Here is a 27,677-nt window from a genome sequence, read left to right as displayed (position 1 = left end):
CTTTTTTCATTTACATTAAACTGTCATAAATACCTTAAGATTTTGCGCTCAAATTTGAAAATTTAACGCTTGAAGATTATCGCACTTTCTGGTTACAATTGGATGGGGCATCCGTTCATTGCACTGAGGAGGTGACACGTGAGTTATTTGAGAAATTCGATGAAATGGGGACCATGGGATTGGCCTGCGAGATCACCTGATCTTACACCACTTGATTTTTACTGTTGGGGTAATTTGAAGCAAATGGTATACAAGACACCGGTAAACAGGAACTACGTCAACGACTTATCAATTGCATTGAATCATTAAAACTTTATTTGAATAACTATTTCATTTTTAGCTAACTACTTTAAAGGCAACCCACGTGTATTACTATTATTGATCAACTAAATGTAACTGTCAAACGTCAATAACATAGCATTGTTTGGTCATGACCTTTCATGGCCGCATATGGCAAATATGTCAAAGGATTCCGATTTTTACAGAAACTTGCTTTTATTTCAGAAACCGAACTACTTAGATATAGGAACATGATACCTCGTTAGAAAGGGATTTCAATTTCCTTTTAGAATATGTTATAATATAGAGGGTGTTCCATTTAAAAAAATACATTTCTTATAGAGATGAGCGATCCGGTGATTTATTACGAAAGGCGTGATTAGCGACCGCGATTCGGCAATCACCGTGACCGTGATCACTGTATTTTTAATATTTACATTTAAGGAATCGCCTGGTGGCGGGCCAACTGGCCGGATTGTGGTTAAAAGCTGTAAAAATATCAGTCATCACTCATACGTCGTACGCTTTAAGCTTGAAGTCGTTCCATGACAATATACACTATTGGAACGGTAACAAGTATCTCGAAATCACGGGTCGCCGTGAAATGAATATTTCAGTCACCGCCGTTATTGGCTATTTACAAATCACGGTGACAAAATCACCGATAGTGAAATATCGCTCAGCTCTAATTTCTTAGAATTTTTGTATCTATACTCTATTTCAGAAATGTATAGAGCAATAAAACCTCATTAGGTATGCAAAAGTGGTACCGGGTGATCCACCAATATTTTATGCCACTACTTTAGTTAGGTATTAGTTTCAATGTAAAATTCTTTATTTTCGTCGAGTGCAGGTAGTGCCACCCGGTTTTGGGTCAATTTATAAGTTTTGCCCATTGTTATCCACTGATAAACATTGAAAACGATTCGCCAAAGGGGTGCAACTGGGACTTGTTTTTTATGAGACTTAATATTATATGTTACCTTATGATTTTTACCTGTCCCCCTTTTCGCATGCTACAAAGCGTTAAAAGGTACCTATACAAAAGGATTAAAAGTATTTAATCTCTTTAGAAATAAAGGCATTTAATCCATGAAAATTAAATTCAAAGTACCTATAGTAATAGTAGGTACTTATAATAAATATTATAAGTACCTACGCCTATGAACGACCACGAAATTTAGCCAAACAGGACGGAATTCCCCAGTTTATTACTCTATACTTTTCTGAAACAGAGTATAGCGGTAAAATGTTGACCAACCCTGTATCATGTAGAACAAATTTTTATAGTGAAGACTCATATACAGTACTTCCGTAAATTACGCTCATAATTTTAATTTTCTGCGCGTTTCAGTGCCGTATTAATAACAAATTATTTGGAACTATGTTTTGTTCAAAAAAAATTAAGAAAATTATTAATTTCTCGAAAACCAGTAAAAATAGGTACAATATGAACCTTATACAAAAACAATCATAAAGCGGATCAGAAAATAAAATAATATACAGGGTATTCCATTTAAAATAAAAAAGTTGCTACTACTTTTTGGTACAAGCGGCAACGCTGCATAGCAAAAAATATTTTAAATCGTTAGATCACTTGCTAAAACCCATGATGCCAAATTAAAAAAAAATCAATTTTTCGTTCTCCGTAAACCTCTAATCCTCACCCTGTATAAGTGAGTTGGTTGGAAATTAAATCTTCAACAACACTTTATATATTACTTTGCTCAATGTTTATTAACGTTCAAGGTAACATTAAAAAGAAAAACAATTTATAAATTGATTGACATTTAACGACAGTCTACCCTATTATTTAGGTGACCTTACAAGATCTCTCCGCGTGTAGAGGCGACCCGATGACCATAGTAAAAAATCTTCAACAGCAGCAGCAAACTTGCCAGGTACCCCAAGTGGAGATCAAACAGGAGGTGATCCCGAAACCGCCGCCGATCAAGCGGCGAAAAAGCGTGGAAAAACCGGTACCGCCTCCACCGGCGCCTGCCGAAGTACATCCGCCAAGTAAGCAATCATTGAAACGTTCCTTAATTAAAGCGCTAAACATCTTTAAAAGTGAACGTTGACAGGGAACGGGTTGAAATGAGTTTTTTTAAAAAGTACCACAATTTTTGTTGTTGATTTTTTTATTTAGATCGGGTTCCTCCTCCAGCTCACAGTTCTGGGGCGAATCAGCAGCAACAAAACGGCGTCTATTTCGAGTTCGACCGGTGGAATATTCCTCCGCCCGCTTCCAAGATTTTCAGCACTCAAGCGGCCGCCTTGCATCAGCAACACCAGGGTTTGATGGTACGTTGAGTTCTCTTATAGTGAAATTTAACAGTTTTTTTTTATTTGCCCAAAAAAACAAAAAATACATTACATAGTACATCTTAGACAAATAAGGATCATTTCACGATTATGGATACACCAAATCATAACTAGGAATAATCGGTCCGAAATTAGGGTCATTCCAACTCAGCCCAACCTAAAAGAATTAAAACTAAAGTAAGATTCTGAGCTCTATTCCCACTAACGAATTGACTGCTCACGGTATTTTCTTGTGTCTTTTAGAGAAATATAATTAAAATACAATAAATACTTATCAATGAATGAATAGGATATTAAAAAGGATATAAAATAGGACATAAAAGAAGTATGACACTACGTTAATTTACTAAAAGTAACAACAATAGTAACTTTGTTGTTTTAAGGGAAAGAAAGTTGTTTTTGTAAAACTTGTGTTAAAAGTAAAAAAAACGAATAGTTTGTTTCTTACAGGCATTTCTGGTATAAAAATTTCAATTTCTTGAATTTTAGTGAATGGATTTTAATCATTTCTTTTGAAAAGAGTGATAGAGTGTTCAGGGTTATCCATAAATCAATAATTGTAAAATTGTGACTATTAGACCTCAAGATATTGACATAAGAGACAAGTTACAGGCACTCCTGCAACAAAAATTTCAATTTGTTGACTTCTACTCAATGTATTTTTGTGATTGCTTTTGGAAAGGCTAAAAGAGTCTCCAGAGTAGTCCATAAGTCAATGATTGCAAAATTTTGGCTATTAGAACCCAAGATATTGACGTGCTTATAAGACACAAGTTATTTTGTTCCTTACAAACTCCTGGACTAAAAACTCCGATTTTTTGAATTTTAATAAATGAATTTTAGTTGTTTCATTTGAAAAGACTAAAAGAGCCTCCAGAATAAACCATAAATCAATTATTGCACAATTTTCACTATTAGAACCCAAGTCATTGACGTGCCAATAAAAGACAAATTATTTTATTTCTTACAGGCACTCCTTGACTAAAAACTCCAATATTATCTTGACTTTTAATTAGTGAATTTGAGCTAATACTCTTCAAAGTAGTCCATAAGTTAATGATTGTAAAATGTTGACTAAGAACCCAAGACATTGACGTGCCAATAAGAGACAAGTTATTTTGTTCCTTACAAACACTCCTGGACTAAAAACTCTAATTTCCTGAGCTTTAGTAAATAGATTTTAGTCGTTTCTTTTGAAAAAACTAAAAGAGCCTCCAGAATAAACCATAAATCAATTATTGCACAATTTTCACTATTAGAACCCAAGTCATTGACGTGCCAATAAAAGACAAATTGTTTTATTTCTTACAGGCACTCCTTGACTAAAAACTCCAATATTATCTTGACTTTTAATTAGTGAATTTGAGCTAATACTCTTCAAAGTAGTCCATAAGTCAACGATTGTAAAATGTGGACAAATAGAACCCAAGACATTGACGTGCCAATAAGAGACAAATTATTTTGTTCCTTATAAACACTCCTGAACTAAAAACTCCAATTTCTTGACTTTTGGTAAATTAATTGTAGTAGTTGTTCGAATTATTGACTCAATTATTTATCGGCGTAATTTCAAGAGACCAGAAGAAATGCAAGCTAAGCAATATTGTGTAGGCAAAGGGGGATCGCGGTCGTTGTCACGTAGAACCGTTTTTTGTCGTTGTGTTTTAATATTTTTATGTAGTCAGTATATATTAGACCTTAAGACTAAACGGAGCGCTGGGTTCTTCTTAATTAAATGACGTAAAATTGGTCAGAACTTTTTTGATTTAACACACCTAACGCAACATTACAAGTGGCACACAAGTGGTTGCGTAAAAGTGCGTTTTCGCGCAAAACAGTAGTTTCTTTTGAAAAGACTTAGAGAGTCTTCAGAATAATCCATAAATTAATTATTGCATAATTTTCACTAATAGAACCCCAACCATTGACGTGCCAATAAAAGGCAAATTATTTTATTTCTTACAGGCACTCCTGGACTAAAAACTCCAATATCTTGACTTTTAATTAATAAATTTAAACTAATAGGGTCTGCTTTGAAGACTCCATGAATGAGTCCATAAGTCAATATTTGTAAAATTGTGATTGCCAATAAGAGACAAGACGTTTTAGTATATTTTTTTAGAGAAATTGAGAATTATATTAAAATGAAAAACTGATCAGTTTATCTGTTATTTATTGGTTTAGGTGCATTAGTTTTGCCCAATTTGCGCCATCCTTAGTCTATTATACTCTTAACTTTTATACCCGTTTCATCTAAGCGGACACATATGCCTGGATAATATTCACCTTCGTAAATTGCTTTTATGTATCCTCCGTCTGCGATATTATATTTTTTTTTTTTTTTTTTTAATGCCGACAATGGTTCAAGAGATTGACAAAATGCCAATATTTTCTCACTGTTTAATATTTCTTGATCCCTTTTTGCGTTATATTTAAACAAGCGTAATGAAGCTCTGTTATTTTAAAGGTATTTTGTCTCTTACAGTCTTATTCCTCGAATAAAAATTCCAGTTTCTTCACTCCTAATTAATGCATTTTAGTTATTTTTTTAAAAAAGTCTTAAAAGAGTCTTTAGAATAGTCCATAAATCAATAACTCAAAAATTGTGATTATTAGAACTAGTGATGTAAATGAAGGAACGTTCCCTTCGTGCTATGGCGAATATTCGCGCCCGATAAATCGTTCGTGCGCGCAAGATAGATCGTTCTCTCGTGCGCGAACGTTCGCCAGAGAATTTTCAGCACGATTCCGTATTCCGCGCTTTATTTATAAAAACTACGGTCGGCGTCGACAACAGCATCAATCACACGGTTCCCCGAATATTACGGCCGGTCTGTTTTGTTAGTAGCAATGCCGACTGTAGTTTTTGCATGTTATTTATGCATTTTTTGTTCATTTTGTGTTGCGTTTAACAAAACGAGAGTTCAGAGACTGACGAGTCCGATGAGGAAGAGAGCGGGGCCTACAGTGTTCACGATTTCGATTCCAATAGTAGCATTGGGCCAGAAAGTTTCGATGGGCTTGATCTTGATATTGATCCACAATTAGAGTACCTGAGTTAGGTTAAAACTGTATTTTTGGTTTATTGCAGATTGCAGTTTATTTTTTTATATAGTTTTTTTTCGAGTTACTTCTTACATCCTAAAACTTTCTCATGTTATTTTCATGTTACTTTACCTACTTTGTATTTGTATTCACATAGCATAGCACACAAACTATGCTCAGTTTTTAAGAATATAATATCAAACCTGATCGGTAACATAAATTCTTGTATATTCTTTAAAAACCCCTTTAGATATAATATTTGGTTATTTATGATGAATATTATTATTGTTCTATCCGGATTTATGAATGTTATTATGTTAAGGTTTTTATAAAGTTAGAACAAAAATTCAGTGTCGGTATTTTACAAAGCATTAGGAGAATATTAAGCATTTTTCTAGGCATTTTGAGAAAAAACCATGAAAAATAAGTTTTTGAATACTTTTCCACATCCCAAACATAAATTCTCAGGTTTTTGTCATTTATACTAGTTTATTCTGGTTCATGCTCGTTCGTGTTCAGGGAACATTCTTTTAAATTACGTGCTCGAGAATTTTACATCACTAATTAGAACCCGAATTATTGACGTGGCAATAAGAGGCAAGTTGTTTTGTTTCTTACAGGCACTTTTGGAAAAAAAAAAACATTCAAATTTCTTGACTTTTGATCTTGACTGCAAAAGACTTCAGAATTGTCCATAACTCAATATTTTTAAATTCTGATCAGTAGACAGTGTCAAGAAGAGACAAATTAGTGTGCTTTAGGCACTCTTGTGATAAGAATTGTAATATCCTCATTTTTTATTCGATACCAATAATTTAAATATTTTCACTGCAGAATCTCAAAAAACTTACAGTTCTATAAGAAATAAGTTTGTTTCTTAGAGGTACTCCTGAACTAAAAACTCCAATACCTTGACTTTTAATTAATGAATTTGAACTATTAGACCCTTAAGTCAAAGATTGTAAAATGTTGACTACTAGGACCCAATACATTGACGTGCCAATAAGAGAGAAGTTATTTTATTTCTTACAGGGACTCCTAAAATAAAAATTCAAATGTTTGGAATTTTAGTAATTTCTTTTGAAAAGACTAAGAGAGCCTTCAGAATAATCCATAAATCAATTATTGGACAATCTTCACTATTAGAGCCCTGTTAGGAGATTTTTATATTTCGATAGTTAGCTCGCCATACCCACGGTTTTAAATACCTCATACCATTTTGTATCACTCGACATTCCCCTAATTCGGCAGAAGTGCTCGTGATTTATGGCTTCGTACCCGGAAAGCGCTGAAAAAAACGCGCCGTCAAAGGAACTGTTCCCGCGATAAGTTCGAGCCGCCTGTAATAAAAAGGAAGTAGGGCATGCAAAAAATAATGGTTGTAACGAGTCTGAATTTCGGTTTTCGCCTTTAAAACAGTAGTCGTTGGAGTGTTGTCTTTGCGATATGTTAGACCAGGTGGTTGCATATTAGAGATAGTACCGGGCTCCGCGCTCTTTTATAAAAATCCATAAAATATAAATAGTTGTATATAAAGTGTAAAATCAGAGATTGCCGCGATTAACCAGTTAAAGTTTAGGAGAATAAATTAATTTCTCGTAACCAATTATACGACTTTCTTTTTCTGTCTACAAGTCTAACACCCGACGTAATCCCTAATCAAATAGGGTGGAACCTAACAAGCCTGGAACCTAATAAAAGACAAATTATTTTGTTTCTTACAGGCACTCCGGGACTTAAAAGTCCAATATCTTTTAATTAATGAATTTGAACTAACAGAGTCTTCAAAGTAGTCCATAAGTCAATGATTGTAAAATTTTGACTACTAGAACCCAAGACATTGACGTGCCAATAAGAGACAAGTTATTTTGTTAATAAAAACTCGAACTTTGATTTTTAGTTAATGAATTTTAGTAATTTCTTTTTAAAATGCCAAAAAGACCTCAGAATAGACGATAACTTATTAATTTCAAAATTCTGATCGAGTAGAACTTAAGTTAGTGGCGTGCCGAGAAGAGACAATTTAATTCGTTCCTCCCGAGCACTCTTGTGATAAGAATTAATCGATATCTTGATTCTTACTCTGTGAACTTTTATATTTTTTTGAGAAAAGGCTGAAATACTCATTAAAGAGTACCAAAAATCAATAATTTAAATATTTTGACCAGAGAAACTCACAAAAAATTAGTTCTATAAAAAAAGGGCTTCCCACAGGTATTACTGCGAAAAAAATATATCTGAATCAACTTATTCAAACCAAACCAGAGAACCAAAAACATGATATCAACATTAAAGAAACACACCAAGAACTCGTCCTTCCTTTGCATTGGCCCTCCCATTAACCAGACCTAAAAACTCTTGATATAATCAATTATACCTTTTCTCATTGACCTCGACACACTTCTCTTAAGGTACCTCATCCGCACGGGCATCATCCCCCGCCGCCCTTACCGTATTTTGCGCCGTTCCATCTCGCGAATCACCCGGGAGAGTTCCCGTCCACGGTGGAACTAACCCCGTTGACGAATTATAACGATCAGGCGGCGCAGCAACACGCGGCGGTTCAGCAACAGCATCAGCAGCAGCAACAACAACAGCAACAGCAGCAACACCAGCCGCCGCAACAGCAACCGCCCCCGCCGCCTCAACAACAGCCCCAATATCAACAGCCGGACGATCAACCGAAAGTGGTGGTGCCGAATATCGAGGAGGAGTTGAACTTTTTGTCCAGCGGTAAGATTTATATTCATAATAATAATAATAATAAACGCTTTTATTTATTTATTTATTGATTAAAGTAAACTTCGTATAAAGTTGAAAAAGACAAATATAGACAGAAGGTCAATTTGAACAGGTACCACCTTTTTTAGGTTAGTTTTTAATCAAATTGCAGCAGAAAATCTTAAATGGAAAGGAGGGGTTTAGTGATCCCTCATTTTAAAGGTCTTTTAATTACCTTTTCAGAAATACCACCTAGTCGACCTTTCGATTGAGAAGTTTGCGGAAAATAAACGGGGGTCAATACGGGTATACCCAAAAAATGAAAAAACCCAAACTTTGAAGGTCGATATCTCGGCTTCTGTGAGAGCTATCGGGAAAATTCCAACGGTTTTGTCTTAGTTTCGTCGTTTTGAATCCAACGAGACCATCCGCAAGGTCGTAGCTCTTCTAATAGCTGAGATATGGCATTTTTGATGCCCATTTTTGGCCTCAAAAACGGACGTCAAAAACGACTTTTTCAGGATTTTCAAAGTGCTCTCATTCCCTTAGTTCTGCTCGGATCCTGTTATAACCCGGTGTTTTCGTAATCTAGGTGACCCAAATAAGACGCTGGTATACTTAGTTTGATTTCGAAAAAAATCAATTTTTGGTGAAAAAAATCGGTACGGGGGGGTATACCCGAAAAATGAAAAAACCCAAACTTTGAAGGTCGATATCTCGGCTTCTATGGGAGCTATCGGGAAAATTCCAACGGTTTTGTCTTAGTTTCGTCGTTTTGAATCCAACGAGACCATCCGCATGATCGTAGTTCTCATAATAGCTGAGATATGGCATTTTTGATGCCCATTTTTGGCCTCAAAAACGGACGTCAAAAACGACTTTTTCAGGATTTTCAAAGTGCTCTCATTCCCTTAGTTCTGCTCGGATCCTGTTATAACCCGGTGTTTTCGTAATCTAGGTGACCCAAATAAGACGCTGGTATACTTAGTTTGATTTCGAAAAAAATCAATTTTTGGTGAAAAAAATCGGTACGGGGGGGTATACCCGAAAAATGAAAAAACCCAAACTTTGAAGGTCGATATCTCGGCTTCTATGGGAGCTATCGGGAAAATTCCAACGGTTTTGTCTTAGTTTCGTCGTTTTGAATCCAACGAGACCATCCGCATGATCGTAGCTGTTCTAATAGCTGAGATATGGCATTTTTGATGCCCATTTTTGGCCTCAAAAACGGACGTCAAAAACGACTTTTTCAGGATTTTCAAAGTGCTCTCATTCCCTTAGTTCTGCTCGGATCCTGTTATAACCCGGTGTTTTCGTAATCTAGGTGACCCAAATAAGACGCTGGTATACTTAGTTTGATTTCGAAAAAAATCAATTTTTGGTGAAAAAAATCGATACGGGGGGGTATACCCGAAAAATGAAAAAACCCAAACTTTGAAGGTCGATATCTCGGCTTCTATGGGAGCTATCGGGAAAATTCCAACGGTTTTGTCTTAGTTTGGTCGTTTTGAATCCAACGAGACCATCCACAAGATCGTAGTTCTCATAATAGCTGAGATATGGCATTTTTGATGCCCATTTTTGGCCTCAAAAACGGACGTCAAAAACGACTTTTTCAGGATTTTCAAAGTGCTCTCATTCCCTTAGTTCTGCTCGGATCCTGTTATAACCCGGTGTTTTTGTAATCTAGGCGACCCAAATAAGACGCTGGTATACTTAGTTTGATTTCGAAAAAAATTAATTTTTGGTGAAAAAAATCGATACGGGGGGGTATAGCCGAAAAATGAAAAAACCCAAACTTTGAAGGTCGATATCTCGGCTTCTATGGGAGCTATCGGGAAAATTCCAACGGTTTTGTCTTAGTTTCGTCGTTTTGAATCCAACGAGACCATCCGCAAGGTCGTAGCTCTTCTAATAGCTGAGATATGGCATTTTTGATGCCCATTTTTGGCCTCAAAAACGGACGTCAAAAACGACTTTTTCAGGATTTTCAAAGTGCTCTCATTCCCTTAGTTCTGCTCGGATCCTGTTATAACCCGGTGTTTTCGTAATCTAGGTGACCCACATAAGACGCTGGTATACTTAGTTTGATTTCGAAAAAAATCAATTTTTGGTGAAAAAAATCGATACGGGGGGGTATACCCGAAAAATGAAAAAACCCAAACTTTGAAGGTCGATATCTCGGCTTCTATGGGAGCTATCGGGAAAATTCCAACGGTTTTGTCTTAGTTTCGTCGTTTTGAATCCAACGAGACCATCCGCATGATCGTAGCTGTTCTAATAGCTGAGATATGGCATTTTTGATGCCCATTTTTGGCCTCAAAAACGGACGTCGAAAACGACTTTTTCAGGATTTTCAAAGTGATCTCATTCCCTTAGTTCTGCTCGGATCCTGTTATAACCCGGTGTTTTCGTAATCTAGGTGACCCAAACAAGACGCTGGTATACTTAGTTTGATTTCGAAAAAAATCAATTTTTGGTGAAAAAAATCGATACGGGGGGGTATACCCGAAAAATGAAAAAACCCAAACTTTGAAGGTCGATATCTCGGCTTCTATGGGAGCTATCGGGAAAATTCCAACGGTTTTGTCTTAGTTTCGTCGTTCTGAATCCAACGAGACCATCGGCAAGGTCGTAGCTCTTCTAATAGATGAGATATGGCATTTTTGATGCCCATTTTTGGCCTCAAAAACGGACGTCGAAAACGACTTTTTCACGATTTTCAAAGTGCTCTCATTCCCTTAGTTCTGCTCGGATCCTGTTATAACCCGGTGTTTTTGTAATCTAGGCGACCCAAATAAGACGCTGGTATACTTAGTTTGATTTCGAAAAAAATCAATTTTTGGTGAAAAAAATCGATACGGGGGGGTATACCCGAAAAATGAAAAAACCCAAACTTTGAAGGTCGATATCTCGGCTTCTATGAGAGCTATCGGGAAAATTCCAACGGTTTTGTCTTAGTTTCGTCGTTCTGAATCCAACGAGACCATCCGCAAGGTCGTAGCTCTTCTAATAGATGAGATATGGCATTTTTGATGCCCATTTTTGTTCTCAAAAACGGACGTCGAAAAGACTTTTTCAGGATTTTCAAAGTGCTGTCATTCAGTTAGTTCTGCTCCGATCCTGTTATAACCCGGTGTTTTTGTAATCTAGGTGACCCAAATAAGACGCTGGTATACTTAGTTTGATTTCGAAAAAAATCAATTTTTGGTGAAAAAAATCGATACGGGGGGGTATACCCGAAAAATGAAAAAACCCAAACTTTGAAGGTCGATATCTCGGCTTCTATGAGAGCTATCGGGAAAATTCCAACGGTTTTGTCTTAGTTTCGTCGTTCTGAATCCAACGAGACCATCCGCATGATCGTAGCTCTTCTAATAGCTGAGATATGGCATTTTTGATGCCCATTTTTGGCCTCAAAAACGTACGTCGAAAACGACTTTTTCAGGATTTTCAAAGTGTTCTCATTTCCTTAGTTCTGCTCGGATCCTGTTATAACCCGGTGTTTTTGTAATCTAGGTGACCCAAATAAGACGCTGGTATACTTAGTTTGATTTCGAAAAAAATCAATTTTTTGTGAAAAAAATCGATACGGGGGGGTATACCCGAAAAATGAAAAAACCCAAACTTTGAAGGTCGATATCTCGGCTTCTATGGGAGCTATCGGGAAAATTCCAATGGTTTTGTCTTAGTTTCGTCGTTCTGAATCCAACGAGACCATCCGCAAGGTCGTAGCTCTTCTAATAGATGAGATATGGCATTTTCGATGCCCATTTTTGTCCTCAAAAATGGACGTCGAAAACGACTTTTTCAGGATTTTCAAAGTGCTGTCATTCAGTTAGTTCTGCTCCGATCCTGTTATAACCCGGTGTTTTTGTAATCTAGGTGACCCAAATAAGACGCTGGTATACTTAGTTTGATTTCGAAAAAAATCAATTTTTGGTGAAAAAAATCGATACGGGGGGGTATACCCGAAAAATGAAAAAACCCAAACTTTGAAGGTCGATATCTCGGCTTCTATGAGAGCTATCGGGAAAATTCCAACGGTTTTGTCTTAGTTTCGTCGTTCTGAATCCAACGAGACCATCCGCATGATCGTAGCTCTTCTAATAGCTGAGATATGGCATGTTTGATGCCCATTTTTGGCCTCAAAAACGGACGTCGAAAACGACTTTTTCACGATTTTCAAAGTGCTCTCATTCCCTTAGTTCTGCTCGGATCCTGTTATAACCCGGTGTTTTTGTAATCTAGGCGACTCAAATAAGACGCTGGTATACTTAGTTTGATTTCGAAAAAAATCAATTTTTGGTGAAAAAATTCGATACGGGGGGGTATACCCGAAAAATGAAAAAACCCAAACTTTGAAGGTCGATATCTCGGCTTCTATAGGAGCTATCGGGAAAATTCCAACGGTTTTGTCTTAGTTTCGTCGTTTTGAATCCAACGAGACCATCCGCAAGATCGTAGTTCTCATAATAGCTGAGATATGGCATTTTTGATGCCCATTTTTGGCCTCAAAAACGGTCGTCGAAAACGACTTTTTCACGATTTTCAAAGTGCTCTCATTCCCTTAGTTCTGCTCGGATCCTGTTATAACCCGGTGTTTTCGTAATCTAGGTGACCCAAATAAGACGCTGGTATACTTAGTTTGATTTCGAAAAAAATCAATTTTTGGTGAAAAAAATCGATACGGGGGGGTATACCCGAAAAATGAATAATTCCAAACTTTGAAGGTCGATATCTCGGCTTCTATGAGAGCTATCGGGAAAATTCCAACGGTTTTGTCTTAGTTTCGTCGTTTTGAATCCAACGAGACCATCCGCAAGATCGTAGTTCTCATAATAGCTGAGATATGGCATTTTTGATGCCCATTTTTGGCCTCAAAAACGGTCGTCGAAAACGACTTTTTTAGGATTTTCAAAGTGCTCTCATTCCCTTAGTTCTGCTCGGATCCTGTTATAACCCGGTGTTTTCGTAATCTAGGTGACCCAAATAAGACGCTGGTATACTTAGTTTGATTTCGAAAAAAATCAATTTTTGGTGAAAAAAATCGATACGGGGGGGTATACCCGAAAAATGAAAAAACCCAAACTTTGAAGGTCGATATCTCGGCTTCTATGAGAGCTATCGGGAAAATTCCAACGGTTTTGTCTTAGTTTCGTCGTTTTGAATCCAACAAGACCATCCGCAAGATCGTAGTTCTCATAATAGCTGAGATATGGCATTTTTGATGCCCATTTTTGGCCTCAAAAACGGTCGTCGAAAACGACTTTTTCACGATTTTCAAAGTGCTCTCATTCCCTTAGTTCTGCTCGGATCATGTTATAACCCGGTGTTTTCGTAATCTAGGTGACCCAAATAAGACGCTGGTATACTTAGTTTGATTTCGAAAAAAATCAATTTTTGGTGAAAAAAATCGATACGGGGGGGTATACCCGAAAAATGAATAATTCCAAACTTTGAAGGTCGATATCTCGGCTTCTATGAGAGCTATCGGGAAAATTCCAACGGTTTTGTCTTAGTTTCGTCGTTTTGAATCCAACGAGACCATCCGCAAGATCGTAGTTCTCATAATAGCTGAGATATGGCATTTTTGATGCCCATTTTTGGCCTCAAAAACGGACGTCGAAAACGACTTTTTCAGGATTTTCAAAGTGATTCTCTCACTCCCTTAGTTCTGTTCGGATCCTGTTAAAAAAAAAAAATAATTAGTTCGGGGGAAAAGTGTATTTTTACGATATTTTTTATCTGGGTTAAATTAAACAATAATACAAATATTCAAAAATTCATATATGTATAAATCCTGCCAAACATAACAAATTACATTTAGGACATAAGTGGTTATTTTTAGTTAAATACTAAGGGCATCAATTTGGAATGACTTTCTTATCAATGAGTTCTTTGATGTCTTATTTTTTCGCAGTAGAAAGTACAATTTTTATGATAATACTAGAATTAAATAGGCAGATATAAAAGATTGACTTGCCAACGACGGGTTTTTTGAAAGATTGACCAAAAAATGAGGATGATCTTTTTTCATCTCTAGGTCGTACCACTTTGTTTAATTTCTGTTTTTATCAATTTCTCATGGTTCATTTCTACTTTCTTTTGGATATCTCGTCTTTTTTAGCTGTGCGTATTAACGTTGTATATGTCGGCGATGAATGTATAGAGCCTGACTTAATTTGTTTTTCTATTATCTCTTTCATTCTGAGAGTGACCACTAATAAGAAATTTACTAATTACTAAAGAGATTTTATTAATTCCAGGCTTTTAATAGAGTCATTCTTCTGAATATTGTCTTAAAAGGTTTCCGGGTTCAACTGCCTGGAATTGATAAAAATATTTTATTAATTCCAGGCATTTAATAGAGTCATAGAGAAATTTTATATAATTTTGACTTGTACTTGAAACAATTTACCTCTCAATCTTTTCTTTAACGAAACGAACGAGTTTTTCGACTAACTCTGGAAGAGAGAGTGGTACCTGCACCATAGGTCTCTGTTTATTTCAACTGCCTGGACTTGATAGAAGTATTTTACTGATTTCAGACAGTTGATGGAGTAATTTTTATTAATTTTGTCTTAGAAGGTATCAACTGCCTGAAATTGTTAAAAATAATGAATTCATTCCAGGCAGTTGATGCCATAAATATTTATTCTTTTGCAGAGCAATTATCGCAATAAAAGATAACATCTTTATTCGGATTCTGATACAATAAGGAACTTATGTATCCTAGTTCTAGCTTCCAATTTCCACAGGTAGCCAGACTTTTTTTAGGCTTCAAAAATTGTTTTTTTTTTAAATTTCCTAAAAGAAGCTAAAAATGGTGTCAATAACTGCCTGGAAGAAGTTAAAAAAATTACATTATTTACGTTGGAGGAGTGACAAATTTTAAAATAATTTCGATTTTGCCTCGTTTAAACGATTAAAACTACTGTTTATGTTTTCAGAAACTGTTCCTCGTCCCCAAGTGATGAACCATAGTCTAAATAGAGCGGCCGCGCCTGGACCGAAACCGTTGGACAAAGCAATTTCCGGTCCAGGCGCGGGTTTCATGAGCAGCTACCTCAAATTCTTACAGGGAGAAAGGGACACGTCGCCGCCACCCGTTATGAGAGGTAAGACACATTTTTTTTTTCTTTAGATGATTTGAATTGTACTTTTAAGTTCAGTTGTATCATAATGAATGAATAAATAAACCGTCATTTCTATGGAATGTTTAAAACTCGTTTTAGGTGGTCCGGGTAGGAAACAAGCGACGAACACGTGGACGCGAAGACCGACGGACGAAACGAAACCGCCGCCCCAACCGGGGGGACCCCCGGTTCCGCCCGATACCAACGGAGCGGTTGCGGGCGGCACCGTTTTACCGAACTTGTCAGGACCACCTCCAGGGGTCACCCGGTTGAATACCAGCGGTGATCCCCAGGACGATCCTAGGTAGAGAATCCTTTCGGTTTTTATTGAGTTTGGCAATTTGAAATGGGTTAAAAATCATTATCAAATAGTTTTTTAGATGATTTCGTCATACAAAGTGTCCAAATAGGGTATCGGCACTTTATTTATGCATTTAAGGCGGCGTAGTCCCGCTCATTTGCCGCTTTTACGACGTCTAATCCGCTCTCGTGATTGGTCACTTTTAGCATCTTAGAAAAGTACTTAAAAAAAAAACCTCGCATCAGAATGAGTTGAAAATTGAAAATATTTATGCAAAGAAAGTCATTAAGTTCTCCTTAGTAACATTTCCCCATATAACTGATGAGTTTGAGTATTTAAGTATAAGGTTTATTGCAAATAAAAGAAATTTTTTATTAGTAAATATGTATAGGCCACCCTCTTCTAGCATACCTACATTTCTTGAACTTGTTGAAGACATTTTTACTATATCTGTTCCACGCTATGATAGTATAATTTTTATGGGGGACTTAAATATAGATTTACTTAGACCAACTGCAGCAACTCAAAACTTTAAGTATCTTTTGAAAGTATTCGATCTTCGGCAACTGATTAATAACCCTACTAGAATCAACAATCGGTCTAATACACTTATAGCAGTAACATCGAGTGTCTTAGCTCTCAATCTACCTGTATATCGGAGTCCATATCTGATCATAATCTAGTTCAAGCGATTTTAAACTTACCAAAAACAAAATTATGTAAAAAAGTCGTTAGGTCCAGGGACTACAATATTATTAACATGACTTCATTTGGGGAGGAGGTCCAGCAGCTACAGTGGCATAATATTTATTATATTTTTGACATTAATCAAAAAGTGTCATTACTTAGCAATAATATTTCCTATTTAAGAAATAAATACGCTCCGTTTAAAACAAGACTATATAAGGATAGACCATTTACGCCGTGGATAACGAGTAATATTAAACATCTAATTAAATTAAGAGACAAAGCTCGGAAAAAATATACTCGACAAAAAAACTCTCGTGAATTTGTCATATTACAGGCAATTAAAGAATTATACTAAACACGCAATTAATCGCGAAAAAATTACTTTTTTCAAGCAAATGTCTATAGAAAAGGGTAAAGAATTTTGGAACAAAGCAAAAAAACTTAATTTTACTAAAAAAAAAATTGACCCTATTCCTGAAAATCTCAATTTACCCGAGGACTTAAATAATTTTTTTTCGAACACCGTGGGCCCTACTAATTCCACATCATTAGAAAAACTTAACTTTTATAATTCAAATACATTTAGTCACTTTGAGACGGAATTTAATATAAGTCTTATAACTGAAAATAAAACTGTCGATATTATAAATAAAATAGGGTCAAATGCAATAGATGGTGATGGAATTTCCATTAGAGATCTTAAACTATATCTTCCTTTTTGTCTTAAGCCATTAGTCAATATTTTAAATTCCTGCATCTTAGAAAACCAATTCCCCAATGACTGGAAAAAAGCGATACTCATTCAAAAATACCTTGTCCAACAGATTATAAAGACATTAGGCCAATAAGTATTCTGCCTGTCATTTAAAAAATCTTAGAACGTCACGTATATAACGAAATAGCTGACTATGTTTATAATTTAAAAATTATTCCTGATTGCCAGTCAGGATTTCGTAAATCTTATAGTACTATAACAAGTCTTAGTATTGTTAATGATATCAGGTTTAAAGAGGATTCAAAGGAAATAACTTGCCTAACTCTTTTAAATCTAAGTAAAGCATTCGATACCATAGATCACCAAATGCTTTTGGCAAAACTGCACTATTATGGTTTTTCGGCAAATGCCATACATTTTTTTAGCTCTTATCTTAAAGATCGGTTACATTGTGTCCGAACGGTGAATGATGGTGATTTTAAATTTTCAAGGTTTTTCTCATTTAAAAAAGGGGTGCCTCACGGTTCCATATTAGGCCCCTTACTTTTCTCTTTTTATGTTGCTGATATGAATCAGTGCATCGAAAATTCTAAGCTGCACCAATTTGCTGACGACTCCCAAATTTATAATTCTTTTAAAATATCAGACGTGCAGGTGGCACAGAATAAAATTAACGCCGACTTAAATCAGATTGCTTTGTTTGCTGAAAACCATAGCCTCAAATTAAACGCTTCAAAGCATTGCATGGAAAATTTTAAAATTAATATTAATGGAACAGCTATACCAACCGTTGCGGAAAAACGTAATCTAGGGGTTATATTCGATTCAAATCTCAGCTTTGCCTCCCACATTAAGAACAAAATTAAAATTGCTTACGGTCGTTTAAAAAACTCATATCAATACAAAAAATCAGTTACCATCAAATATTTGCTTTGCAATTCGCTTGTACTGTCTTTGGTGGATTATGCGTGGACATTGTGTATGGCGACTCACTAACCGTATCTCTGTCAAGGACGGTGCAAAAACTGCAAAATAGTTGTATGCGTTTTTCCTTTAATATATCGTATAGAGACCACATTACTCCTTATCTAAATTCACATTTTATATTAAATATGAGAAATAGAAGGAAGTGTCATATGTATAATTTAATTTACAAAATAATTAAATCAGGTCAGCCGCCATATTTAAGAGACTTATTTTTTCACCATGATTATATACGCAGTGTAAGAAATCCAAACTTAATTAGAATTCTTTTTCATCGAACATCAGGTTTTAAAAAATCATTCCAGTATGTAGGCATTCATATGTGGAACAAGTTACCGGATTACATTAAAAATAGTTCACCAAAGAAATTTATTGCATATGTTAAAGAAATTCTTCTTAATTCTCAACTAACATAGGCATTTTAACAAATTCACACCACCAAATTTTTATTAAAAATATAATTTAATTATTTTTATTTAATTGCAACCATATTATTTTTGAGTTCTTACTTTTTAAATCAACACTGGTCTTGTTGATCTTGCAGGCATAAAAATAAAATTTTAAATGGTTCATTTTGGAATATCTATTCATTTTTGCGTCGTGTTGCCCTGGTTTTCCAGCCTCGGCTCGTGTTTTTTGCCGCCCTTCCTCCTCTCTGTCTATTGCACAGATGGTACCTATATTAATGTAATTGCTATAGTAAATTATTACACTATATTTTTTTTTGTTTTTTTTTTTGTTTAATGACTTATTTTCTTAATAATTATAATTGGGAAAGTCTTTATTCTTCTTTTAGTTGTAATTAGGTTAGTATGTTTTAACGGTCTGAGCAGCACATGCGCGCTAGCTCGTGTATGTGTTATCGGTTGTTTTTATAATCGCAGTTCAGTCCGCATTACTCTTAGCATTGTGTAAATTCTTGTAATAAAAAAATGTAATTTTCTATGTACAATGTTTAAGTGGTAATAAAAGTCTTTTGAATTTGAATTTGAATTTGATACCCTTTTTGGACACCTTGTATAATATTATTATACTACTCTGGTAAATGTTGAGTATAGGTGAAAAAGGCATCTATTTATTTTTATCATAGTTCATTGTCAATAAATTACTGATGAACCAGCCAAATATATTTTTAAGATCTCTCTGTACTAAGGCTAATTTTAACATATAGAGAAATGAATAAGGGCCTTTTGTACCACTAAAAGTTTCATTTATTTTTACGTATTGTTGTTCTCTCCCTGCTAAATAATTTTTAAAAAAGGCTTGTGCTAAACCTCATATCCCAATATTATGTAACTTTTGCAAAAAAAGTTGATCGTGTCGAAAGCTTTTGTTAAATCTATAGGCCATATAAACAATGTTTATTGTTATGCAGGACACTATTTTTAGGTCGCGGGCCTGATAGCAGTTTATAATCAATAATGGGCTTATCAATAATTATTCAAAAAGGTTAATACAGGAAGGAAGCGTTTTTTTGTAGTGTGTATGGTTTAGCCTTGTATACTTTTACAGATAACGCCTCCTTAATGTTTATTAAACAATGTGTTGTTAACAGTTTAGTTTTTTCTTATGATATAACTAATTTTATGGCTATGTGACGGTCAAAACAAAATGTATGTGTTTTAGTATTCTTAACACTCGTCAATATGAAGCTGATAAATATAAAATGCACACGCTTCCTTGTTTGTTAAAAGAATCTTCATGTCAATGCACACACAATAAAAAAAATTAAAAGTATTAAATATTGAGGAATTATAATGGATCAAAATATTAATTGAGATAAACATATAGAAAGCACAAACACAAAACTGCGAAAATTAATTTTTAAATTTTATCAAATTAGAAACTGTAGGTCAATTAAAATTTTGAAACTACTATACCTCGCATTGGCTGAATCAATAATTAGAGATGGTTTGACAATAAAGGTACTACAATAATACAGCTATCGTTTTGGACTTCTTGTCGAGATTCATTTATATAACCTTGCTAAACCGATAGCATTAAAAATATGATTTAATTAGTTGGTGGTTTCACTATAAAACCGGTGGGAAACAAAGGGTTAACTATGAAATTCTTGCGGATATTGGGGTTCAGTCATGGTACGTCTGGAACAGTCTGGCTGGAAAACAATAGATGTCAACGGGCTTTGGACCTATTGAAGGAGTGAATTATTTGAATCCTGATTGATTTGTTCATTGTTCTAGGTACTTCCCGTTGCCGAAAGAGCGAAAAAAGGGCTCGTTCGACAGCTCGGATGACGGTTTCAGTTCGGACGATGAATTTTTCGGACCGCGGAAATCGCAAAACCCCAATATGCGAGTGGCTGTGGATCCAGTTAGGGACAGGTAGGTATCGCGGGATCTAGCAGAGAAAAAATATTGATTTACGCAGGTTTTTAACCTCAATTTTAGAAATAAAGAAATACTGTTTTGGCGCATAGCTATCAGTTATCAGTTTCGATTATAGGATCAAATATTGTCATTTTAATTTTGCAAGAGTCCACATTTTAAATTAAACATGAACGGTTCTACGAAGGTGATATTTATTCAATTTTGATGCAAACATTTACTATCTTTGATGTCGTATTAAATAAATGTCGTTATAAATCATAAAGTATTTGTGATAAATTTTCTTTAAATTGAAGGGAAAGGATGGAAAAAGAGCGTGCCGAGCGTATGGAACGGAAAAAACACGGTAGGCCCTGTAAACCCGGCGGCCCCACCGAAAAAAAGAGACTGAAAATGTTGGAAAGGGAGAAGAAGTTAGAAAAGGCTAAAAGAGAACGAATTAGAGGTATAAAGAAATAAAATACCCACAAAAACGCGAAATTAAATGTTCCTTATATATTTAAGTTAATAGTTCTTTATATTTAGTTATGCACCTTTTAGTTATTTCAATAGGATTATACTTATATATTAATGCTATGGATTTTTTTTTATAGTAAAACCGGAAGATGTCCCGAAAAGAGAACAAAAGAAGCGCGAAGCGAAAGGCAAAAACAGTTTAACGGACATAATTAAGGACGCCGATGAACCGGACGAACCGCCCGAATTCCAGGACTCCGAGGATTCAGATCCGGCGTGGACGCCGGCAGCCGTTGTCGACGAGGAGGACGTGATGCCCGTTAAGAAAAAGAAAGGAAGGCCCGGTAAATTATAATTGTTCTTTTCAATAATAATTTATGGCCTACGTGACAAATTTACCATTGCCTTCATATGAGATCTGTTAAAATATTAGGGAGGAATATTTGCACCCAAAAACACCCAGTATGTTAACTTTTATAGTTGTCTAGTATCTTTGTTTTTTATTTTGGCTAATAACTTTGTACTAGGAGAGGGTCATTGAAGGCCAATAGTAAGCATTACAGGCATTAAACTGGTTGTCTATCGGGCAGGTCATTAAAAAGGCGAACTTGGTTTTAATATATAAAATAGAGCATGAACAATCACCAAGATATTTTAACGATTTTCTAAATCAAAAAAAGATCAGGTTTTCATGACTATAATATTCGTTCGAGGGAAAAATTATAACATAGAGTCGGTTAAAACGACAGCCTTACAAAAATCTTTATTTTACGAGAGAGTTCGCATCTTTAATGTCCTTATGCTTTGTAAAATTCTTTACTTTTCAATAACTAGGCAAGTGCTAAATAAGGATTATTTATTTATTTATTTATGTCCACTTCTAAATGTAGCATATCTCAAAAATTCATTCCGGACTTTTTCAGTTTCAAATATGTTGTTTCCTTATTATTCAGGCCCAAAGTAAGATTTGTTATTGACTTCATTGACTATTGACATCGAACATATCGGAAATCTCCCTCGCACAATAAGCCTTTATGACTCCTTACGATCATTTCAGTGATTATTTAATTACAATTTGCAGATAATTGAAAGAAACATGATTTAGTATTGACTATTACTAATTGATTATAGCAGGATCGAAGAATAAAAAGCCAAGAAACTTAATAGCGGCGGCCGCGCAAGGAGCGGGCATAAACGACTCCGACGGTTTAGGTTTCGTGAGCGAACACCATCAAGCGAACAATAAAAAATCGAAAGTTAATCATAAGAGTAAACCGGCGGTGCCGACGTTAGAGGACAACATTGCCGCATCGATGCAGAATAATTTAATCGCCGTTAATGATGACAATCCTTTTAAGGTAGGTAAGAATTGAATTGAATCTTAAATTATTGTATATCATCCGTTTTTCTTGAAAGGGACCGATAATGCGAAAATAAAGGAAAAAAATACACAGTCACGGTCTCATAACATAATGGATACACGTGTTTCGCTCCTAAAATCAAAAAATAACAGTATAAACAAAATTACATTTAAATTAAAAAAAAAACACTAAAAATCTTAAAACACTATTCACACTATTATGTATTTATTTACGGGAACATTTCTAAACATTTTGATTTTTTTTTATTTCATAACTTTTTTAGTTTTCGTGCAAACAGTTTGGGAATATTTCAGAAATCCCGCCAGGATTAACGCTTTTTGAGATGACATTTAAAGTTTTTAATAATGCACGTAACAAAAACGCCATTCATGAACTATTTAAGTTGTTTTATTACACTTCGATCGATATGAATGCGTCTCAATACATTTTGAATTTCTTTTACTAAAAGATCGCCGAATTTAAAGAAATTATTGCTCGTTTCCAAATGACTCGGCGATTTAATTTTTAAGGGTTTAGTTGGATAAATAGTCGAGTAAAATCCAAGCTTTTTAGATTTTTTAATTACCAATGGCTCGGCCTATATTAGGCCTTATTCAGGGCACTATAAAATTTAAAAAAAAAAACGTTTATAGACAAGTTAAAACGGTATGTTATACAGTGGTCAAAAAAACAATTATTAACAATTAAAATACACTATAAAATTATAAGTATATTAACTCTTACATTATTCAATGACTACTTTACTTATTTCTATACATCTTTAAAACACAGAAAAATCAAAGCTCTTCATTTAAATGGAACAAATGCTGTTTCAAATGATTTTGTTTATTTGTTATTGAGAAATATGTACCTGTTGGTATGTAAATAACAATGTACTTTACAATATTAAATAATATTTTAGCTCTGGGCTTTAATTTTTTAAGTGTTTAGATAATGTAAACAAAACAAACGGTTATTTTCGCTTTCTTAAGTTATCGTTCTAAATATTTTAAAATAAGTAATATGTTTAAGTATGCTCTTAAACGTTGTCAAATGGTTATGCAAGGGGTATTGGAAGAGTATTTAAATTCGATTTTTGGGTTTTATGATATTAATTAAATTTGCGTAAGATGTACTTAAGTTGTCAGTATCTTGTTTTGATGTTTTTTTATGTTTGATGTCGATGTTCTTTACCTCTTCAAAATTAAATTGGTGTATGTTTGCGTCAGTATGTTTTGCCAGAGCAGTTTTATTTTATTGACCTTAATAGTATTTCAGGTTGCACGCTTCTTTTGTGTTGCGTTATCCTAGTTTTTAAATAAGGACCACTTTGTAGTTCTTCGGGTGTTTACGTTTTTTTATCTACTATATAGTTGCTAATAATATTTTTACCAATAATTGCGCACTTGTGACTATTTTATTTACGTAAACAATTAATTTTATGTATCTTCATGTTCAAAAATCTAATGGGTTAAATGCTAGCCAAGGTCTTAATCTTCAACAAAAGTAACAAAAAGAATACAACAAAAGGTAATTAGATAATGTTACTAATTGTGTGATTTTGATTTATTAAAGTAACTGACAAGTAAAAAAAAACCCTGACAGTGACATTTATAATGAGTCATCTTGTTAAGCACGGCCTACTTAACAAATATTTTAACCTGAAGTAAGAAAATAAAATGTTATCTTGTGCGCATTAAAAACTTAAAAAAAATGTAAATATCTCGAAAAGGGTTAATCGTAGCGAGATTTTTAAAATATATAAGTTAGGGAATTAAAAAAAAATCAAAATGTTCCTGGTGGTACCCTATGTTAGATAATTAAAAAAAAAGGTTAAATTTTAAGATTTGCTATACAGCGTGATTTTCAACCTATGCGCATAAACTTGGGCAATGATAGCTGATAAGTAATAATGAAAAAAAATGTAGTGAACTATTTTTAGTTTTGGAGATATCCATATTTTTTTAAGTAAAAAACGGGTATTTTTTAACGTGTTTAATTTAAACTAATTTAAAGCAACTGTTCGAAGTTGTTTCCATTGTTTTCGATACAGACTTGAGCTCGTCGAATCCATGAAGAAGTACATGCACGGGCCAAACCAGGCTGTAGGCGAATTGCGTCACTGGCAGCGTTTATGCGATGTCGTAGCTCATGTTCAGTATCAACTTCGTTTACATACACCATTGTTTTCATATGACCCCACAAATAAAAGTCTAATGGATTAAGGTCAGGCGAGCGAGGGGGCCACCCAACTGGACCATCATCGTCCGGGAAACACACGATCTAAATATTGTCGCACTGGTCGTGAAAAATGTGATGAAGAAACCACATGTTCTGCTTAACGTTGAGATTCACATTTTCAAGGAGCACTGGTAAATTGTTGCGCAAAAATTCTAAATACCGAGCGCCAGTCAAACGATTTTCCAGAATAAAAGGTCCGATGAGCATCCCGTTCAGAATTCCAGCCCATACATTTACAGAAAAACGTTGTTGAAAGTATGTTCTCCGTGTAATATGCGGATTTTCCAAAGCCCAGTAATGAGTGTTATGAAAGTTGAAAATTCCATTGCGCGTAAAATTTGCCTCATCCGTAACTAAAATGTTCATGGTAAAGTTTGGGCTTAACTGCTGGAGATGTAACAACCACTCACAAAAGTGTACTCGAAGCGGCAAATCTCTTGGAAGTAGGGTTTGTACCCTCTGCACATAAAACGGGTACAGCAACTCGTGCCTTAAAATTTGCCAACTTGTAGATTGCGATATTCCAAATCGCGCTGCAATTGTCCTAGTGCTAATTCCAGGTTGTTCTTCGATAACTTCTAAAATATCCTCCTCCAGATTTAGAATGTGCCTAGGTCTAATAGCTCCTCAATCTTGTCCAGGCCGCGGCCGCAAATTGCCAGTTTCTCTACCCCGCCGAATAACACGTAAGAAAGCCCCACGTCTCGGGTGATATCTTCGGGGAAATCTTTGGGCATACAGATCAGCTGCTGTCACTGCATTCTGATGCGTTTCTCCGTTAAACAAAACCATGTCGACAAGTTCTTCGTTTGTAAAAATGTACGCCATTACATTTGACCCATTTATTTTGTTCGTGTGAAAATAACGATCACAGCCACCAACAAACTAAGTACTGCTAAAGATTCTAAACAACAAATTCCAAACATTATTGTTTACATCAGTTATTAATAAACAAAATAAGTTCGTCTGATACACGTTCTGTTGACATTTGTTTAACTTTATTTCGGAAACCAAAAATTATTTACTACATTTTTTTCTCATTATTACTCATTATTGATCTTCATCTACCATTTCCCAAGTTTATGCGCATAGGTTGAAAATCACCCTGTATAAAAAGAAAACTATATTCTAAATTTTGTTAAAAACGAACAATAAATTCTAAATTTATGGCCAAAATTAAAAAAAAAAAAAAATCATTAAGCTTATCATCATGTATCTTGGTTGACTTTTGTACTAGGAAAATTTAACTCAACCTCATTTTTCTTTCAAAAGGAGTCTGTTATTAAGATCTTCACCTTACGTTTTATAATTTTGATGACATTTAAGTAACTTGGTACTAGGTTTAGATAGTCCATAAATTTTATAGTCTCGGTTTATTTACGTAGTTGTGAAATGGGTTTTAAAGGTTTTTCGTGCTTTGTATTTAAATGTAATTTTATTTAGATTGTTATTATTTGATTTTAGGTCTGACGATGCGCTAGCTAGAACGAAGCACGTAGAGCCCTTTATTATTTATATGTTTAAATTCAAATCCATTTATTTTGCCGTAATAATTAAGTAACAAAAACTTATTAATATAGATTCTAGATTTTAGGAGAGCTTTTATATTTTTGCTTTGATAACAAATAATTTTTGATTTTTTAAATATTAAAGATAGTTTGTTATAAAAAAAGATACCCAAGTTTTTGGCTTTCTGAACTATTGGTATTTAATTGTTTAATTTTTTTATCTTTTGCGATTATAAGAATTTGTGACTTTAAGGTATTGTGTTGTTTTGGCATAAACAAATATTTGTTTAATATCTTAGGTAAGCCTTTCTGTAGATTCTATTATCTAATGGCTAATTACAGGGATTATAAGGTGAGAATATAAAAATGTCATAAAAATATAAAATGTTACGCGTGTATTATGTTCTAAGACCGTGGCTATATGTTTTCTTTGTTTTAGTCAATTATCTAAATATTATGAGGGAAAAAAAGCATACTACCGATTCTTTGTCTCAAAATTGCACCTAAACAGATACATAAACATAAATCTCCGACCATCTGTATGTAATTCTTGCATTATTCTCTTTAAGACTGGTGAATTCGTTGCCATAAAATCAGAATTAATCCAGGAATGGCCGGCCATATGGCGGGTGGACGGCAAAACGCTACTGCAGAAGTACGAACCCTTCGAGCAAAACGGCGGCACGTTATATAGGAATATATCGACGGTAAGTAAATCCCCTTAAAAAAAAAAACACACAATTTATTGATTTATATATTTTAAAAATTTATTAATTTTAGTATACGTCGTGGACATCGGAGAGTAAAAAGCAGTACGTGTCCGTGCCGGTGAAGTACAAATCCCAAAGTCATTTAGAGACGATCGTCGAATTTTTGAAGAGCGAATTGACGATAACCGATCCGAAGATGCAAGAGGAATGTATGAGGCGAAGCGAGAGTTATCAGGACAATTTCGAGGTGTATATACAGACGTTGATCTCACAGGCGCTCGATAGTAATTTCCTTATGGAGATTTTCCAAGAGAAAGGTAATAGGAAAATTGTATAAGTGTGTTCAGAATTTAATAGAGTTTAATAGAATTTAATAGAATTACACATAGAGTTGTCGTCGAATTCTCATTTATACAGTGGCCCAGAAAAGTCATGGTACAATAGAGAATTACAATACAAATTTTATTTATAATTTTTTTATGAAATAAAAATCAATTTTTACTTTTATGTATTTATTTTTTCTAATGCCCTACATCATAACATAAACCTATTTCCATAATATATCTAACATACAATAAATAAAAAAATAAAATAAAATTTCTTACAAAAATTTAATCCACAAAAGTCAAGGTACATTTCAGACTATGGGCTAATAAAGTTCTGTCAATAACGCGTGAGAAAACCCTTCAGTTTAATAACCTCTTTTAAGCGATTTGGCATTGAATGAACTAGTTTTTTCGTCACATCGTTGGATATTTTTGGCCACTCTTCTAAAATTACCTGTTTTAAGTCTGATTTATTATGAATCACATGTTGCCGAATTTTTCTCCCCAAAACATCCATTAAATGTTCTA

The 27,677-nt window shown here is 34.6% G+C and overlaps 1 protein-coding gene and 1 long non-coding RNA gene across 3 annotated transcripts in view; both read left to right on the top strand.

The window, feature by feature from the left end:
- Nucleotides 1-27,677, top strand: part of LOC126741017 (atrophin-1) — a 62,754-nt gene that overhangs the window by 23,671 nt on the left and 11,406 nt on the right. The window contains exons 10-20 of one of the 2 annotated variants that reach the window (XM_050447275.1): nucleotides 2,097-2,298; nucleotides 2,429-2,583; nucleotides 8,061-8,382; nucleotides 15,324-15,491; nucleotides 15,609-15,813; nucleotides 20,404-20,544; nucleotides 20,844-20,992; nucleotides 21,141-21,347; nucleotides 22,138-22,361; nucleotides 26,683-26,820; nucleotides 26,894-27,140. In XM_050447275.1, the coding sequence (XP_050303232.1) occupies nucleotides 2,097-2,298; nucleotides 2,429-2,583; nucleotides 8,061-8,382; nucleotides 15,324-15,491; nucleotides 15,609-15,813; nucleotides 20,404-20,544; nucleotides 20,844-20,992; nucleotides 21,141-21,347; nucleotides 22,138-22,361; nucleotides 26,683-26,820; nucleotides 26,894-27,140 (2,158 nt within the window). Of the gene's footprint in view, nucleotides 1-2,096; nucleotides 2,299-2,428; nucleotides 2,584-8,060; nucleotides 8,383-15,323; nucleotides 15,492-15,608; nucleotides 15,814-20,403; nucleotides 20,545-20,843; nucleotides 20,993-21,140; nucleotides 21,348-22,134; nucleotides 22,362-26,682; nucleotides 26,821-26,893; nucleotides 27,141-27,677 lie in introns of both variants that reach the window. The other variant, XM_050447274.1, reaches the window with a different exon arrangement.
- Nucleotides 8,521-14,035, top strand: LOC126741019 (uncharacterized). Its single transcript, XR_007662086.1, has 3 exons — nucleotides 8,521-9,810; nucleotides 13,104-13,469; nucleotides 13,836-14,035. It is a non-coding gene; the product is annotated as an uncharacterized LOC126741019 (long non-coding RNA).

The sequence above is a fragment of the Anthonomus grandis genome, chromosome 10, assembly GCF_022605725.1.
Source record: "Anthonomus grandis grandis chromosome 10, icAntGran1.3, whole genome shotgun sequence".
In the NCBI taxonomy this organism is placed as follows: Eukaryota; Metazoa; Arthropoda; class Insecta; order Coleoptera; family Curculionidae; genus Anthonomus; species Anthonomus grandis.
The sequence above is the reverse complement of the archived record's forward strand: the minus strand, read 5'-3'. Positions and strand labels throughout refer to the sequence as shown.